Source organism: Pimephales promelas, chromosome 13, assembly GCF_988280905.1.
Source record: "Pimephales promelas chromosome 13, fPimPro1.hap1.1, whole genome shotgun sequence".
In the NCBI taxonomy this organism is placed as follows: domain Eukaryota; kingdom Metazoa; phylum Chordata; class Actinopteri; order Cypriniformes; family Leuciscidae; genus Pimephales; species Pimephales promelas.
This window is the reverse complement of record NC_142781.1, coordinates 28,107,607-28,125,728: the sequence shown is the minus strand read 5'-3', so window position 1 is coordinate 28,125,728 and position 18,122 is coordinate 28,107,607. Positions and strand designations below refer to the sequence as shown.

Here is an 18,122-nt window from a genome sequence, read left to right as displayed (position 1 = left end):
TACTTGACGGGAAGTGCAGACTCGGATTTAATAATGGTGAGGGTCATGTGGAAAGGTTTGATTCCTGTGTGTTACAAGTTTCAATGCATTTGCTAAGAGTGGGCCAAAAATGATTTGTCAAATTTCCTGGATGTGGGGAAGGTCGGCTTCTTTAAGCATTAAGGTAAAGTAACCTGTGCTAAATTGTGAACACAGTTCGAATCCACTGTGACACCAATGTGTCCCTGAGCAAGACACTTAACCCCTAGTTGCTCCAGAGGCGTGCGACCTCTGACATATATAGCAATTGTAAGTCGCTTTGGATAAAAGTGTCAGCTAAATGTATAAATGTATGCAACCCTGTTAGGAAAGGCTGTAAAGGTCCACTGTGGAGTAAATGTATGCTGTTGATTAAATGAAGTATCAATGCATATTCACAATATAGCATGGCCTGTCAGTTGAGCCTTTTTGCTTCTCTAAAAGCCATAATGACAATAATAAAATGATAGTTCACCCAAAAAAATATGATTCTGTCACTTCAAACCTGTTTGCATTTCTGTCTACTGTGGAACACAAAAGAAGATATTTTGAAGAATGCTGGTGCTAACCAAGTTTTGGTTAATATTGACTGGATAAAAATACAACACAAAAAATATCTTGCAAGTTACACCGGTTTGGAACTAAATGAGGGTAGAAAATTTTAATTTTTGGTTGCAATTTTTGGGTGACCCATCCCGTTTAAGGGTTTTTCATTTAAAATTGTGTATTTTTGCACACCTAGCATGCCAATCAGCATCCAGGACCTGAACTGTAAGTTTAAGAATATATATAGATATATATAAAAATGTGTCTACTCTACAGTAGGGGCCAAAAGGGATGTCTGGCCTTGGGAAATATACAACATCTCCCTTTATTAAAATATTATTTAAAAAAAATTTGTTTAATCTGTAAGCATATTATTGTGTATTTTTGCACACCTACCATGCCAATCAGCATCCAGGACCTGAACTGTAAGTTTAAGAATATATATTAAAAAATGTGTCTACTCTACAGTAGGAGCCAAAAGGGATGTCTGGCCTTGGGAAATTTACATCTCGCTTTATTAAAATATTATTTAAAAAAAAAAATATGTTTAATCTGTAAGCATATTATTGAGATGGGAGTCAATGAAACATGTCAAATTGTGCACACATAAATTTTGGCCAGGCTGTCAAATTAATAACTTGCACATGCAAAAGCAAGAGAGAACCAACAAAATATTAATAACTGCTTGTTTTAGTCTTTGTATGCTTTTGCCTGTGAGCTTCATTGTTTTTCTGTGCACTTTTCTTGCATAGTAAAATAAAACCTGTAGCTGTACTTACATTTTTTTTAAACAAAAAATATTCAAATATATATATTTTTTAAATATTTACTACATATTTTGATGGTTTAATCATTTTGACTTTTGGCCACCTATGTTTTGAAATAACATTTCAAGAATGTATATTTCTGAAGTAGATTTCATTAGTAAAGAAACCAACTAAAATGGGAAGTCAACAGTAATAAGGAACATTAGAAATAACGCTTCGCTAGAAATTTGACATTTATGCATATAAAAAGTTAATATGATTCAAATTGAATTTAAATAAAACATTTGCATGATTGTCAACATCTAGCATCCAATTTTATAATAGTTTTTGCTGCCATCATTTAGTATATGGAATACATAAAGATTTGGTTTGCAGGTAACCATGTGATTTTCATGTTATCCAGTGGCAGAATTCAGGGTGTGTTTGATGCACTTAATTTTGTTTTAAGTGTCTAATGTCATCGGCGCCAGCTCAGGCTCATGGGCCCGGTTGTCTTGCTAGGCTTTGAGCCGCGTACACCAGCTGCTCTGTCTCCTGCCAGTCCAGCCCACCCTCTCCTCAAGTTACCAGAGATAACACAGCTCAGAGAAATCTGTCCTCCTACCCCTCCCTCGCTTGGCCCCGGGCCCCTATGATAGAGCACTAAGCGGGGACTCTTAGGGATATCACGGGGTGTGCAGTTTGGACAGTAACCCAAGCCAGTACAAACACAGCCCAAATATATCCACAGCCACTCTGCGGTTGGGGATCGAATGGGTGAAGACTGGCACTAGTGTAGAGGCAAAAAGAATAACAGAAGGAAAGAAAGTTTAGGATCTTACTTTTGTTGGCTGAAAGGTGTCCAAAAAGCAGTCTGGGATGAACTTCACTTTGGCCTTGAAAGCAGGGTTGGGAGACTCAAGTTCAATGGAGAACTTGGAGAAGCAGCTCATTTGCCCAATTTGTCTGGAGATATTCACTAAGCCTGTGGTCATCTTACCCTGCCAGCACAACCTCTGTAGGAAGTGTGCCAATGATCTTTACCAGGTATTGCTTCATTCCTATTATAGTGTTCTAGTGTCCTATTTGTCAGGTTGAATGGTCATTCTCTAGTCTACAGTATGTGTAGCATCCAGAAACTCCATTAACATAGATCTGTTCAGTTTGAAGTCTTAAAGGGTTCACCCAAAAATGAAAATTCTGACATTAATTACTCACCCTCGTGTCGTTCCAAACCTGTAAGACTTTGGTTCATCTTCGGATAACAAATGAAGATCTTTTTGATGAAATATTAGAGCTTTCTGTCCCTCCATTGGCATCTACACAACTACCACTTTGACGCTTTATAAGGAGATTATAAAACGAATCCAAATGAATCGAGCAGTTTGGTCCAAATTTTCTGAGGAGACATCACTTTGAATGATGAACAGATTGAATATTGGCTTTTATTTACATATAAACATTCATCAATTAACACATCAGTTGAAGTAAACAGAAGCTTCAGCAAAAACCAATGAGGTTCATTCTTGTGTTTCGCAGCACGTTTGAGCTTTCGCAAGAGGTTTGTTCTCATGTGTCATGCAAGTTCGGTTAGCTTCTGTTTATGTTCGCTCAGTTAATATGTGAATAAAAACCTAAATTAAATCTGTTCATCATATAAAGCGATCGAGTCTCTTCAGAAAATTTGAACTAAACTAAATTCATTCACTTCTTCCTGAACTTCAGCCAGCTCCTTGTTTCCTGTCTGCCATTATTGGCCAAATTGATTAATTCAGGTGTACCTGACCTCAGTAGTCATGGCAACAATAATCAGACACACCTGAAATAATCAATTTGGCCAATAATGGCAGACAGGAAACAAGGAACTGGCTGAAGTTCAGGAAGTAGTGCAGCTGGGCATAAAGCCAATTCATATTTTTCAAGCATCAACTTTTTCAAGCATCAGCGTGTAGCTGCGGAGGGACAGAAAGCTCTCAGATTTAATCAAAAAGATCTATTTGAAGAGTTCAGATGCAAAAGCCTCTAAATGCCATTTGAAATTTTCTTCTAAAATGACCATTTTTATCAAGCTTGTATATTTAAGTTCAGTAATTTCACTTAAATGACAATAAATAGGTAATCTTCATTGCCATGTAAGTGAAATTACTGAACTTAAATATACAAGCTTGATAAAAATGATCATTTTAGAAGAAATTTTCAAATGGCATTTAGAGGCTTTTGCATCTGAACTCTTCATTTGTGTTCTGAAGATGACAAAAGTCTTATGGATTTGGTCGAAATGAGGGTGAGTAATGACAGAATTTTCATTTTTGGGTGAACTATCCCTTTAAAATCTGGAAGAGATTTGGCATTCCTCTTTGGACTTTGAAAACGTGGTTTTGGATTTATGAGTATAAGTCTGGTTAAAATTACTTCCACATTTTGTTCTACAACATAAACTACTTATAATAAGCCAACATGAAAGTTGCTTAAAAAAAAGCAGAATCAGCCGCATATCAGAGCAACTGGTGTTCGGAATGAACAAATCTCTGAGTGAATGATTCAATGACTCATATAGGCTAATAAGCTGGAAGGGTGCATCTTGAGACTGCGCACTGAGTCCTCGTCAAAACAAAAGATAACATCTGCTTTCGTGTCTGAATTATTTTTGTTTTACATTTCATTATAAACTCTGACTCAGTTTACTTTCGTGATTATGTGTGCAAAGGACTGTGGGGGATTTAATGTACATCCGATGCACCCTTCAAAACAGGCCAAATGAAGGACACGAAACGAAAGGCCTTCCAAGGATCTTTCAAATTGAGATGGCCTTCAGCGAGGATTGATGAAATAGCAGCCGAGATATGCAACCTTCTCAGGATGCAGCCTTCCGTTTGAGAAACACCCAGACCAGACAGCCACTTGTGAACTAATCGTTGTTTTTAAATGACTCGGTTGAGTGAGTGATTTAACTCAGTCGCGTGACGACATCTAGTGGCATATCGATGCATATGATATTACCTGTAGAGAGAGGGCCACTGAAAATGCTACGTCCTCTTGTCTGGAATATGCAACGACTGACAAGAAGTGTTTTTTTGTTTGTTTGTTTTTTTATGGTGTGAGGAAACAATTATAATTAGGTTACATATGAAGGACGGTTGATAAACAGGTAAATACTAGGAGATTAGAAAGAAAGAAAAATAGGGTAATTTTCCCCAAAAGCAAATTCATAATAGCTTATTTGACCATCGTATAGTAGTAGGAACACCTATTTTTTCCGTCTATGAGGTGCACAGACAAGCGGAATGAAACAAACAGCAGCGAAAATTGTCTCAATCATTCAAATTCAAGGACCGGATCTGTTGTTGACATTCGGTGACGCCGCCGAGAAGCTGTTGTGTGCTGTCGTGTATTTGGTATCAAACTTGGACATTTTAAAATATGAAACATTTGATGTTCCCGAAGTTATTCTATTCCTCAACCTCAAGTTTTAAAAGTCATTTTTTGAGTTGACTACTGTTTTTTGAGTTTGAAACAAACAAGACCTTAGAGGCAAAGCAGACAAATAGTGATTAATAATCATTTAGCATTTCTGATTTATCCAAAAACTCTTTTACTTTGTTCCTTTGTTTGAAGAATTAGTAGGCATCTCGTCATCAAGATGGGGTTCTCAATGGAGCCATTAGTATTCCCTCTCAGAGTGGGTGACATTGTTGGTAGACTTTACCATGATTGAGAGCTGCTATCCATCTATCTTCCCCTTTTAACAATTACCCAAAGATAACTGCCTGACAAATTACAGCTCAATTTGGCCACACAGCAAGTCTGCTCTTTTCTTAGTCCTACTTTATTTTGTATATTAGCCACATGGAAGATGAAACAATCTTAAAGGAATAACTAGCCTATATGTGAAATGCCATAATTGATATTGTTGACAAATCCATTAGCTCACAGAAATTACACTGGTGAGTGCAAACGCCGATTAACTGATGTTTTACTAATATTCTTTTACTGGTTTAGGCCTCTAGCTCTTTTTGGCAAAACCGGGGCTCTACCACTCAGTCTACAGGGGGACGTTTCCGCTGCCCATCTTGTCGCCATGAAGTGATATTGGACCGGCATGGTGTATATGGCCTTCAGAGGAACCTGCTAGTGGAGAATATTATTGATATCTACAAATCAGAGTCTACCAGGTCAGTTTCGACTTGGAGTCATCTCCAAAGCGCTGGCTTTCCTGGGCCTGTTCCAAGCTCCAAGAACAAGCATATCTTTTTTGGAAGCACTGATATGAATGATAGCTATTTGTTGTAGATAATTCAAAGCAGTTTTTTCTGTATAGAGATCAAGCAATCCCCCCCAAACCGTGTAGCAAAAATACACTGTATGCAAATTTAAATTGTTACAAAAGTCTAGTGACACGCCACTAAGCGACACTTGTTCTGTTTCATCAATGAGGCTTAAACCCTGTGTAGTGATTTACACACATGTGGGAGATTTTCTGCCACGCCATGTAAACACAACAGAGACATGGGACCTGAGGCTCTGGTGACTGCTCCAATCCTTTGCCAAAACACTAAATATAACTAGGACGCTTTATCCCTGTGGCAATAAACAATGTGTCATGAGACCTCCCGTGAAAAATATGCGTAATTGGGTATAATAAGACAGATAGTCTTTGAGGTCTTTTGTAACAAACGCTGTGGTGCTTATCATGAATACGTAATGGTTAGTAATGTGTCTTTGATGGAAAGCAGGTCACCTGAATGCAGAGGTTGTATCAAAGACACAAAAGATCAGTTGTGTGTGTGTGTGTGTGTATATATATATATATATATATATATATATATATATATATACAACTGATCTTTTGTCTTCAAAACAACCTCTACATTCAGGTGACCTGTTATATCAGCTAGTTCAAGTTTTCACAATAAACTCTGATACATTATTGAAGTAAAATGTGTTTATTTATTTTTATTTGTTTAAGTTATTTCAAGGAGATTTCAAGAATGTCTAAATTTTTTGACATAAACTTATAAATGCTAATTCCAACTTATAAATATATCCCGTAGTAATATATCCATTCACCATAATATGGTTTAAATGACTATCAGCAGACATCCACTGGATGGCAGTCTTTCATAAACTTATTCTGTTTTGAACAGGCCTGCTGCCAACACACTGTACATACAAACCATCTCTTTCCACTAGAGAAGATAGATTAGGACAGAGGCTTGTTGAAAAGGTCTATGTGAGTAATGTGCCCATTTTAGGACAGAATATCATATTAGTTGCATCAATCACTTTTAAACGGAGCACCTGCTGCAAATGGCTTTAACGTCAGATTTGGGCATCAGATCTCGATATAGTGATTCACCTCAGGGCAAGTCACAAAGAAAGAATGCTTGTTGTTGCGTGTGATTTATCATTACATGCACAATTTTGAACCAGTGTCATTTGCTATTCAGAATTGAATTAAGGATGTACTATTTTAAATTTTGAATTTGAGTAGAGGTAGCAAACTGGAAGAATTCTATTGTAGAATTCTAATTCAAATTTGAATTGGAATTCTGCAGATTATAACTAGTTTTATTTGTAGTTTTAGGATTCTAGAATTTCCATCTCACTTATATATATATATTTTTTTATATAGTTATTTTAAAATAATGAGCTATACATTGTGTGGTGCTGTATGGCAAAATTAAAATAAAATTTGATTGCTTTGAGTTTGATATTTGTTTTATGGTATTTAACTATTCACAACTTTTAGGTAATTAAACTGTATTGGTCAAGAAAAAAAATCTTTTTTGATTATGCTGTAAGGTGCAGTGTGTGTCTATACAGAAACTGACTTTAAAATGAAGCTATTGTTTGCCACTGTTATTGCCCAGAAAAAAAGAAACAAAATTTTCAAAAAGATTAAATATTCCAAAAAACTTTGACGACATGCTCCAATAGCACGTTAGCTGCGTCACTAAATAGAAATTAATGAATAAAAATGTTATATTATATATTTATTTATGTTATATTTATTATCATAATTACTTTTTCCTCTGCAACCTGGGGGTCAGCACCTTGCTAAAGGGCAATGCAAATATTTAAGCTTTGGACCATACCATAAATCTGTTTCTGTTTTGACTCTACAGGTTACTCCTGCCCAAAACAGACCAACAACAGCTGATGTGTGACCAGCATGTGGAGGAGAAGATCAACATCTACTGCCTCACCTGTGCGACACCGACATGCTCCATGTGCAAGGTGTTCGGGGCTCACAAGGACTGTGATGTGGCCCCACTGCCGGTCATCTACAAGAGACAAAAGGTAGAGGATTTGCATACAGTATAATTGACTTTATCAACCAGAAAATCTGGGTTCTTTTTTAAAGCTTGTTTTACTTAGTTTGTTGTGGTTTGGCTGACCTTAGAATAAAACACAGGCTATTTTGAGGCTGTGGTGTGACACTTAGAACTAGACAGATATGTTTATATCACGTTGACCAGCAGGTTTCACACATCGCAAGGGGCTCGATCTCACCAAACTTCTCTCGCATCAACACCCACTTACATGTGAACACACATACAGTACACACACCACCAATGACTCCTGCCTCAACCAATGACTGCTTTCTCTTCAAACAATTACCTACTTTTTTAGTTTTTGCTGCATCTAATTTGTCTAACAAATGAGCTATTTATGTTTTCTGAAGAGATTAATTAAGAAGTCAAATTTAAAAGAGCCCACCCAGTCTGTATGATATTCCAGTCCCTAAATATGACTCAGAGTCGGAACCCTCCTTCATATTAAAGGTAGACTATGTAACTAGTTTTGTTCAAAATCAATAACATTTAAATAACGTGTCAATACACAATCTATCCTTCTTTTTCTTTGTAACTGATGAGATTAAGGTTGTTAAAAATCAAACAAACAAAACAAATGTGTTCCGTCACACAAAAAATGTGCAGCATCACAGCAGTTTTGTCACTTTCGGATGCTTTCTTAAAGGGGACATATGCTAAATCCACTTTTTTTTAGCCCTTAAATGCAATTTTAGTGTTTATAAGTACAGAAAAGTTTAAATTATTCTCTTCAGGTGCTGCGTTTATATCTTTATAATATGTTTTGGTCATATTTTGCAACCAGTTAAGATTTTTCTGTTCTCTATGATGTATTTTGAACAATTACGTCACAGTATTTGCAGCGGAACCGCCAAATAAGGACATTGACTACCGGCCCAACACTTCGAGCAATCCGCCGATTTTATTTCTCGCTCTGGATAAGCCATAGTCATTTATCTTGCCAGTGTGCTTGTTTTAACATTAGACATAATCGACTTTCACTTATAACACAATAAAGTTACATACCATTGCAATACATCCACATGAAGACGTTGTTCTGCAGGTTCGTCGTCTTCTTTTTCATTGATGGACAAGTCTTCTGTTGTTGACATTTTGTTAACGTGTGAATAAAAATGTTCTGTGACGCTGTATAATCATATATTTCTAATCAAACTACAAAAATGGCTGAACGGGGTGTAGTTGAACCTAGTGTCAACTCAGCAACCTGGAGAGCGGACAGGGTATGACACATCTCCTTTGCATTTAAAGTGACCGCTCCAAAACGAGTTGCTCACAGACGCACATCAGAAAAGGGGTAAAATAGGGGCCTGTGGAGCTATAATAATGAGGAATTCAGACCCAAGCATTGCAGTTTCGCTTTATATAGACCACAAATGTATGACTTATATGTAAAAAGGACCGATTTAAAAGCATGATATGTACCCTTTAACCTACATGATATTGAGCTCTTGACCTACTGGACCTCTTGTGAAATGGCTTGTAATGAAGGTCTTCATACCAGGGTGCAACTGGCCCTGAGAAATGAGTCACTCCTCCCTGTTGTGTTTGAGTCATAGCAGCTTCTTCTGGTCTTTACCTTTTATTTGTTAGTTTTTGTCCTCTGTAAGTGCCTGTTCTCAGCTCTCTCTCTCTCTCTCTCTCTCTCACTCTCTCTCCCTTCAGCAGCCACCAGATGAACAATGACTAAACGTATCAGCCTTTCCCAATAGAAAAGCATGTGCATGGTGGACACCATATGTCGATCTGTTATTTGCAGTGTTCCTATGCTGAAGGTCAGATCTCATCGTTAGAAGTAGTCTCTTCTTGTAGTATATCTACTTCTGTGACTCTTGGTTTTGGGGAACTGGAACAGAATGACGTAACACTAGGATTATATTGGGTGCTCGATGCCCAAAACCGGCTCCCATACCACCATAATTTTTGCCAGGTGGCTATGATGACATTTTCTGTTTTAGTCATGGCCCACTATAAACAGTGAATCACTCATTTCAAATGCAAATCAGCTAAGTTTGATCAGTCATGACGGGTAACATTTCTACAATCTCGGCTTTTAGTTCACATGCTGTTCTCTTGTCTGTAAGTGTGGTTATCACAAGTCTGTCATGGCTTTCTTGTGAAAGATGACACGTTGAGTGCATTGGTCATGTGTCCTTTTTTATTTTATTTTATTTTATTTTATTTTATGAAGACCTGTCACAATTTGGTTATATTCTTCTGTTTTGTCTCAGACAGAGCTAAATGATGCCATAGCCATCTTGATGGCAGGACATGACAGAATACAGGCCCTGATCTCACAAATGGAGGATATTTGTAGGAATGTCAAGGTGAGAAAGAAGTGTTACTGTAAACCACAACAATTATGATATTGTGTGATAGGACTGGGTGATATATTGAATATTCAAGATATATTCATGATGATTTTCAAACTATTTACTTGAAGCTATAACAGTCGCTGGCAATCTTTTGCAGGAAAATGGTCGTCGGCAGATGCAGCACATCTCTGATAAGTTTGATGAACTTTTTGCCATCCTGGAAGAGCGTAAAAGGGAACTAGTAGAGACTATCGGCCGTGAGCAAGATCAAAAACTAGGCCATGTTCGCTCCCTGATCCGTCTCCAAGGAGACCACTTAGAGATGTCAATCAAACTGGTGGAAACAGCCGTCCAGTCCATGGAGGAACCTCAGATACCCGTGTTTCTGCAGGTACAAACTCTATCTATCTATCTATCTATCTATCTATCTATCTATCTATCTATCTATCTATCTATCTATCTATCTATCTATCTATCTATCTATCTATCTATCTATCTACCTATCTACCTATCTACCTATCTACCTATCTACCTATCTATCTATCTATCTATCTGGTTCAAAACTTTTTTGTCAACAAATTAAGAGTTAAAGGTTATTACAGAAGGGATATCTCTTTTTATCACTCCATAAATCATAAAATACTGTTAACAGCCAGAAAAAAATAATTATGTTTTTAGGAATAAAATGTTGCAGAAAATCAGTTGAATGATATATGATTAAACCAGTGGCTTGCGGTGGTGTTTTAAAATGAGGAGGCAAAGTCCTCACAGTTTTTTAAAACACACACACAAACCTATATATATATATATATATATATATATATATATATGAAGTTCAGCTGTTTTTCGGGAGAAAGCAGTGATATCTAAGTGGGTGAGTTGTTTACTTACTTTTCTAATTAGTCTTCCCATTAACGGCATAATTTTCTTAATTTACACCCATTCGCGAACAAAAACAAGATGCAGGATTTATCACACAAATCAATCATATCCATAACAGATCCAATCATTGCCTCCTCTCACGTGACTTTCCTCCATTCATTCTCAATGAGGGGGGCTGGCATTGATTAGTGAAAACCTTCCACAGCTGGGGACAGAGGAATCCAGACCCCTGTCCTTTGACTAGTGGCTCAATCGGTCAATACTTCACCATGGCTGAGAGCTGCACTCTGCAGAAAGAGACTTTAAACATAGGTGATGGAGAGGTGAAATTGTGTTTTGAAACAGCTTTTACTATAAAGCATCAGGTGCAGTGCTGCTCTTTTTAAATAGCACTTCTCATGGCAAACAGAGTGTCAAAGGAGGCTGCCTAACAAGTGTCTGTGATTTAGGATGTGGACACGAAACTATGATGAAGAGGACTGGGGGTTTTATGTTTTAATCTGCTGCAGAATCCTCTAGTCCTAAAACGAGTGTTCTTCTTTGCTGTGTTCACAGAGTGTAAAAGAAGTGCTCAAGAAGTAAGTCAGCTATGAGTGATGTGTTTTGGAAGTGTCTAAAAGGGATGGTTCACCCAAAAATAAAAATTCTGTTATCATTTATATCATGTTACATATCGCGTATGACTTTCTTAATGACCGAATTTTAATTTTACGTTGAACTGTCCCTTTAAATTAAACCATATTCAGCATGTGTGCTTCATCAATATCTGATGCCTCCTAAAGACTAACAATCATGATTAACAACATCACAGACAATGACTCAACCAGCCTCCCACCCCTAGCAACCCACTGTATTATGCATTGGTTCATAATATTCATCTACATCAATATTGTGGGAAAGATTCTGGATTTATTGAAATCCGTAATAATACTGTCTTCTGCGTGTAAATCAGCTCCATTATTAAAACACATTTTTGCTGCTTCTTTTGTTTTTGTGACTTTTAAGCAATTTAATGTTTCCTTGCTGAATAGAAATATTAGTTTCTTATCTGCTAGCACATTTAATACTCCTCCAACAGACATTCTATGACTAAAAGTAACTTTGAACCCTAACATCTAACTATAACCTAACAGTCTACTACTCAACTGATTGGTAGTTAACATGTATCTGCAAAGTTACTTATGGTTCATATAATGTCTAAATAAAGTGTAAACAAAGAATATTACTGATTCCAAAACTTTGAACTGTGTATTTTAAAAGAAATGTAAGATTGAAATGTAAAGTCCCTCGGTGAATTATGCTGACTATTTTTGTCTTACAGTCTTTATGAGCATTGTCAAGCACAATATTCAAACTCAAAATCAATGGCGATTTTTTTTTTCTTTACAAAAACTTTAAAAATATGAACAGAAAATAATATAATTTGTTGCGATATGTAAGTCTATATAGCCATTTTGGCTAAACATTCAACCTTTTTTTTAAATGTAACAGAAAAAAAAAGAAAGAGAAATGGTCATGGATTATTAACTTTTTTTAATAATGTGCCATTTGTTGAGGCATCTGTTCAAATTATAGTGATAAATAACTGGTACTTTACAATGCTGTAACCTTATAGGTTATAGTGGGGGGGAAAAAGTTTAGCTTATTTGGGAAAATATGATTTGCAAGTTAAAGACATGAACGTTTAACGTTGAGATCTTCATAGGTATAAAATGCAAGTCTTCCATTGATGCAGCGAGGTAATTGCCTCCAAAAGCAAAGAAAAGGCAAAACGAAACTTTATGCAGCTTGCACAATAATGTATGAATCAGCATTCATCACATTTTCCCCCAAAACCTCTAACTGTTTCAAAAAATGCTTACGCTTACAACACTGTCTAGCTGTGTCTTATGTTTCATGCTACCTTCCACCTGCGGAGACTGCGAGTGGTGCCTCGTGCACCTGCGTCACCAGCAGCCACGGGGAGATGGAGGAACTGGGACCTAATGCTATCCGTCACTTTTATATTTGTCCGAGCAACTTCACCGCTCTGTCCTTGACAGGATCACAGATACTGCCAAGGCCACCAACATTGTGCAAACGGAGGCAGGCTTTGAGAGCATGGACCACTTTATCATCAACACGGAGGATGTGGCCGACATGCTGAGAGGCATTGACTTCCAATCAGGTAAAGGCTTCACACCTATGATGACATCATCTTTTCATATGTCCAGTTATTTGCATTGTTAAGTTGGAGTTGCATTGCAATGTATTTAGTGATGAAACATTCTTTTGTTGCAGGTGAAGACGGGGAAGACGGCAGTGATGAAGCTCCTGGAGACCTGATCAACTCACCTGGTCAAAGTGGTGAATCAGGGAGATGTTAACTTATTTTTAAACCCAAGGTTAGTTTCAAAGATGAAATCATGGCCTTAAAGGGATAGTTCACACAAAAAGGAAAATCATTTGCACGGGCTCATGTCGTTCCAAACCTGTATGAGTTTCTTTCTTTGGTGGAACACAAAAGGAGAGATTTTGAGGAACATTGGGAGCTAAACAACTTTGGAGCCCTTTGGCTTGGATGGATAAAAGGACATTTCTCAAAATATGTTCTCTTATGGTCCACAAATGAAAGCAAGTCAAAAGTCCTTAGTTCACCTTAGTAGGTTAGTTCACCCAAAAATGAAAATTATGTCATTAATGACTCACCCTCATGTCGTTCCAGGCACACAAGACCTCCGTTCATGTATAAACATTTTCAATGGAGGGACAGAGATCTCTCGGACTAAATCTTAAATATCTTAAACTGCGTTCCGAAGATGAACGGAGCTCTTACGGGCTTGGAACAACATTAGGGTGAGTCATTAATGACATAAATTTCATTTCTGGGTGAACTAACCCTTTAAGGGAATTAGGCTTTATTTATTTATTTGTACTTTTTCCAATGTTCTAACATTGGAACATGAAGGTCTGAAAACCATTTAACCAACCCTATAAAGCCTACTGTATCATATCTGATACACACATTTCTAAGGCCTTTAAATTATCCACATCCTGTTGAGCACAATCTACTATATCCCTGATTTTGTTCTGAAATTTGGTGTGAATTTTATAAATGTCCACCTTAAGGTTCTGGTACATGTGTCTTTTTGCTGTGAAATCTTTTCTGATTTTTATTCAGTATATGTAAGAATAACTTTTATATTGTTAGTTATATATTAGGATGAATACTTATTGGACTGAACTAACTTAGGTTTAATTGATTATCCATTCATCATAAAAAACAACAACATGTTCACATGTATCAATGATACATCAGGCTTTTGATGAAGGTTCATGTGTACATTTCTCGATCATCATTGTATTGCATAGCATTATGTTATATTTGCCCATCAACATCTGCACCAAATTGCTTACTTTGGGCATCTGAATAAAATTAAGTTGTTTTTCCTCCTTAAATATGAGCTTTATATTCTTCTATATCATACTATATGAGTTATAAAAGCCTGATGTATTAAATACAATACCATTTAAATGTTTTTAAAAAATTTCTCTGAAAGTTTGATAAACCTTTCTGATTCAAAAGAACATTAGAATTTGGGACTATTATTTCATATGTCAGGCTTTACAGGGTTAAAGTGTTTCTCTTCTCTGTTAGTGTGAATCTGGCAGATCATGTAGACATCCCATCCTGTGACGTGAACATTCTTGGCAACAGTGGCACTCATTGTGTTGAGTACACTCGTCATTTCCTACAAAACTCTATTAAAATTTGCTGACTAAAGTCTCTGTTTAAAAAAATTTGGATCTGAAAGGGACTCACTTTAATTGTACAGACAACAGTATGATCATGCTTAATTCATCCTTTTATTGTACAGCATATACACATTTAAAAATAATGGTTCTAAAATGTTTTTTTTCACAGTGATCCCATTTTTTTGGTTCTTCAAAGAACCTTCCAAAAAGCAGTTCTTAAAAGAACCATTTTTTTTTATTAGAGTAAAGAACGGTTTAATAATCTAAAGAAGGTTCCATGGATGTTAAAGGTTCTTCATGGAACCATAGATGCCAGTAAATAACCTTTATTTTTAAGAGTGTGCGAGTAAATAGTAAAAACCTACCAACCAAGGTGTAAAAGTTGTTTCTAAGATTCATGCTTTATTCAACTTGGAAAATACTATTTGCACCAAATACATATCCTGTTCTTTAAGAGATAACCTGTCATGCTGGGGCATCCCCAACTCTGCAAGCTTTCTTTAAATAACCGTTCCTCTTACTTCAATTTAAAGGTCAGAAACCTCTTTAAATCAGGGAGCGTGGGCCAGGACAGGCACTTTACTGATCTAATAGGACTATGTCCATTGAGTAAGTGCAGCATTGAGAACAGGGCTAAATCGCAGTGGCAGGCACTCTGCATCTTTTACCTCTTGGCTTCCGATGGTCCATCCACCCCCACCTGTGCTGGAGCCGTGAGTCCACCTCCACCCATTACTTAATAACCGCTCGTCTCTGTGCCACCAGCTATGGATATATGGCAGTGGAGATATATGACGTGCTCACGGACGCTGACCTTGTCACTCGTGCTGTCAGCTCACTGATCAATTCATGGAGGAAAGGAGAGGGAAAGAGTCATTTGAAGAAGCAGACTCCACACATGGAGTGTGTCCACCCGGTATGAGGATGGATCTTATTTTGAGGACGAGGTGCGTCACAAGCCGATGTACCGGCCTTTGCGTAATTTAAAGCTGCAATTTTTCCTAGAAAAAGTTTTTTTTTTTTTTTTTTTGCGGGTGTCAGAAGCAGGATGAAGAGGCAATCTGCGGCTTGTTTAACCGTTACTTGAGCTTAATATATCATTTAGGGTTTCCTTTCTTTATTGTATGCTTAAATGGCTAAAAAACAGTTTATGTAACGCGTTGTGCACAATGACACGTCTTCAAAACAAGTGTGTTTAGTCAACATGTTCTTGCCAATGCAAATCACACACTGTCCTCTCCCACTTGCCCCATTTATGACTAAAATAGACTGAGTGTAAGTGTGGAAGATTAGGAAAGATTTAACTCGTATATTTTATTTTTCATTTCCAGGGTATTTCCTGTGCTGACTTAAGAGAGACTATAAGGAGGAGGTTTTGTTTAATCCTTTTCAACATGGAAAGAGCGTCTTTCATCTGGCATTTTGTGGCCCTAAGACTCTGAGCTATAGTTCAGTAAGAGGAATTACAAATGTATTCATAGCTTTTACATTAAATCTGTGTTTATGATGCAGTTTTGGGTCTTTTTGATCACATAACTTTAGCAGAGTTGAGACCACTTAAAGTTAGAGGAGAACATATGAAACCAGAAAACATTTGTGGGTTGTCCAAATTATATATATATATATATATATATATATATATATATATATATATTCACTTTGTGTTTTCATTAAAAGTGGTGAATGACGTGTATAACATGGGCTGATATTTCTGTATTTGTCTACAAATACACCCAACCTTGTTTCAAAATAATGATTAATGATTCATTTGAATTGAAACAGCAAATGTATACCTAGTTTTGTGTAATGTTAATTCAACCCGTGTCTGTTGTGATCATTACCACTTTTAATGGGTGATATTGAGGTTTACATGTTTGCAGTTACTTGTAAAAGGCATGTAGTTTCATTTATTTCAGCAGATCCATGTTCAAAATACAAAGTCATGTTTATGCATTTAGGTGCAATATAAGATGTCATTTACATAATGATAAGCAATATACAATGTACAGTATATCTCTAGCACTTTGTAATATTGTCCAACATTATTGTCACAAACGTGGGTTAGCCTCTTGGTCTGAAGTGCAAAGATCATTGTTTCCCACCATGTTAGGAGAACATACTTTTGCACTTATACAGTGAGCATCTGGGATTATATAGGCATTATTACCAAAGTATAGCATTTTATGTCATGAGAACACTCCCATTGGCAAAGTAAGAGGTTGCAACCAAACCAGCCATACAAAAACGACCCTTAACAGTGGCCCGTTTACGAGTGGACAGTGAGCATCTGCTGAAAACCATATTATAGAATAGCAATAATAGGATTTGTCATAGTTTAGTAGTGCTGTACTTCTTGCGTTCATAACACTAATAAGGAGGCCAATAACTTTAAACACTAAAATGGTACCAGTCAATTGTAGATTGATTGATTTGGTAACGTATGGACCCTCCTGCACAGCGTTTAGAGGTCCTGAACAGGTCTGTTGTGGCTTTTGCATGTGGTTTCCCATGTTCTGAAATGGTCCAGAGGTCATGGAGACAGCAGCAGGTCACCAGAAACTCTTCTGGCTAACAGATTGATGCCACTCTTAAAAATAAAGGTTCCACATAACCCTGATGCCACAAAAGAGGTTGCTTTAAAGAACCCACAAACTAATAGCCTGATCTGAAGATGATTTTTGTTTTTTAATCTCCAAAAAACCCCACAGCCAACTCAACAACTACAAAGGAGGTTATTTACTGAACCAAAGAACCACTGAAGAACCTTTATTTCTAAGAGTGTGGGTCGAGCAGGAGGCATCGGTGAATGTCTTTATGCTTTAGCGAGAGTTTTGGGGGTGTGAAAGAGTGCATTGAGCTTGTTCTTTACTCGCCGATTGAAAGTATCATCGTTGAACTACAGCTACTTCCCAACCTCATCTAGATATTTGCGGTTCAGTCCCGCCTGTTCCCTTTGATTCTCGTTCCGCGCCATTTCTATCATGTTTCTCAGCAGGTGGAAGGTGAGGTCGATGGAGATCGGAGGGTCGTCGTTCCGTTTGGAAAACTCCTCTAAGCTGTTGTCCTCGTGAGGAGAGCGCAGCTGCGCCGTGGGGAAGTGCTGGAGATGCGGGACACCGCCTGCTTTCTGCGCTCCGACGGTTCTCTGCAAATACTGAAGGAGTTTTTCGCCCAGCAGGAACGACACGGCGTCGTCTCCAGCCCTGTTTAGGAGCACGTCGTCTAGCTGGCTGCTCATAAAGCTCATTTCGCGGGGTCGACAGGTGCTCAGCGGGATGTGGGTGGTCAGTAAGACTGAAGTAATGAGCAGGACCAAAGGGACGGGCTTCATGCTGGACACAGCCGCGCGCTTCCTAAGGAAAACACCCAGACCCAGGTGTGTTACTTCACATCAAAACAAAACTTGAATACATGCTGACTATGAAATACTTTCTGCTGTTTTAAATAGGCTGTTAGTAGTATGAATAACAAAACTGACATTAGCAAGCGAGTTATTGTAGATAAATAAAAAATGCTTAGGCCAATACAAAGAAAAAAAGTTCGGTTTG

At 37.4% G+C, this 18,122-nt stretch overlaps 2 protein-coding genes across 2 annotated transcripts; one reads left to right on the top strand and one right to left on the bottom strand.

The window, feature by feature from the left end:
- The first annotated feature begins 2,092 nt into the window (after nt 1-2,092).
- On the top strand, nt 2,093-13,463 carry trim54 (tripartite motif containing 54). Its single transcript, XM_089118248.1, has 8 exons — nt 2,093-2,357; nt 5,310-5,482; nt 7,436-7,610; nt 9,874-9,969; nt 10,115-10,348; nt 11,395-11,417; nt 12,882-13,006; nt 13,120-13,463. The coding sequence occupies exons 1-8, from the start codon at nt 2,190-2,192 to the stop codon at nt 13,203-13,205; spliced, it is 1,080 nt and encodes a 359-aa protein (XP_088974374.1). The 5' UTR covers nt 2,093-2,189; the 3' UTR covers nt 13,206-13,463.
- A 2,991-nt stretch (nt 13,464-16,454) lies between these two features.
- Nucleotides 16,455-17,905, bottom strand: ucn1 (urocortin 1). The gene has a single exon (XM_089118816.1). It carries the CDS (start codon nt 17,903-17,905, stop codon nt 17,477-17,479), a length of 429 nt encoding a protein of 142 aa, XP_088974942.1. The 3' UTR covers nt 16,455-17,476.
- Nucleotides 17,906-18,122: the final 217 nt, after the last annotated feature.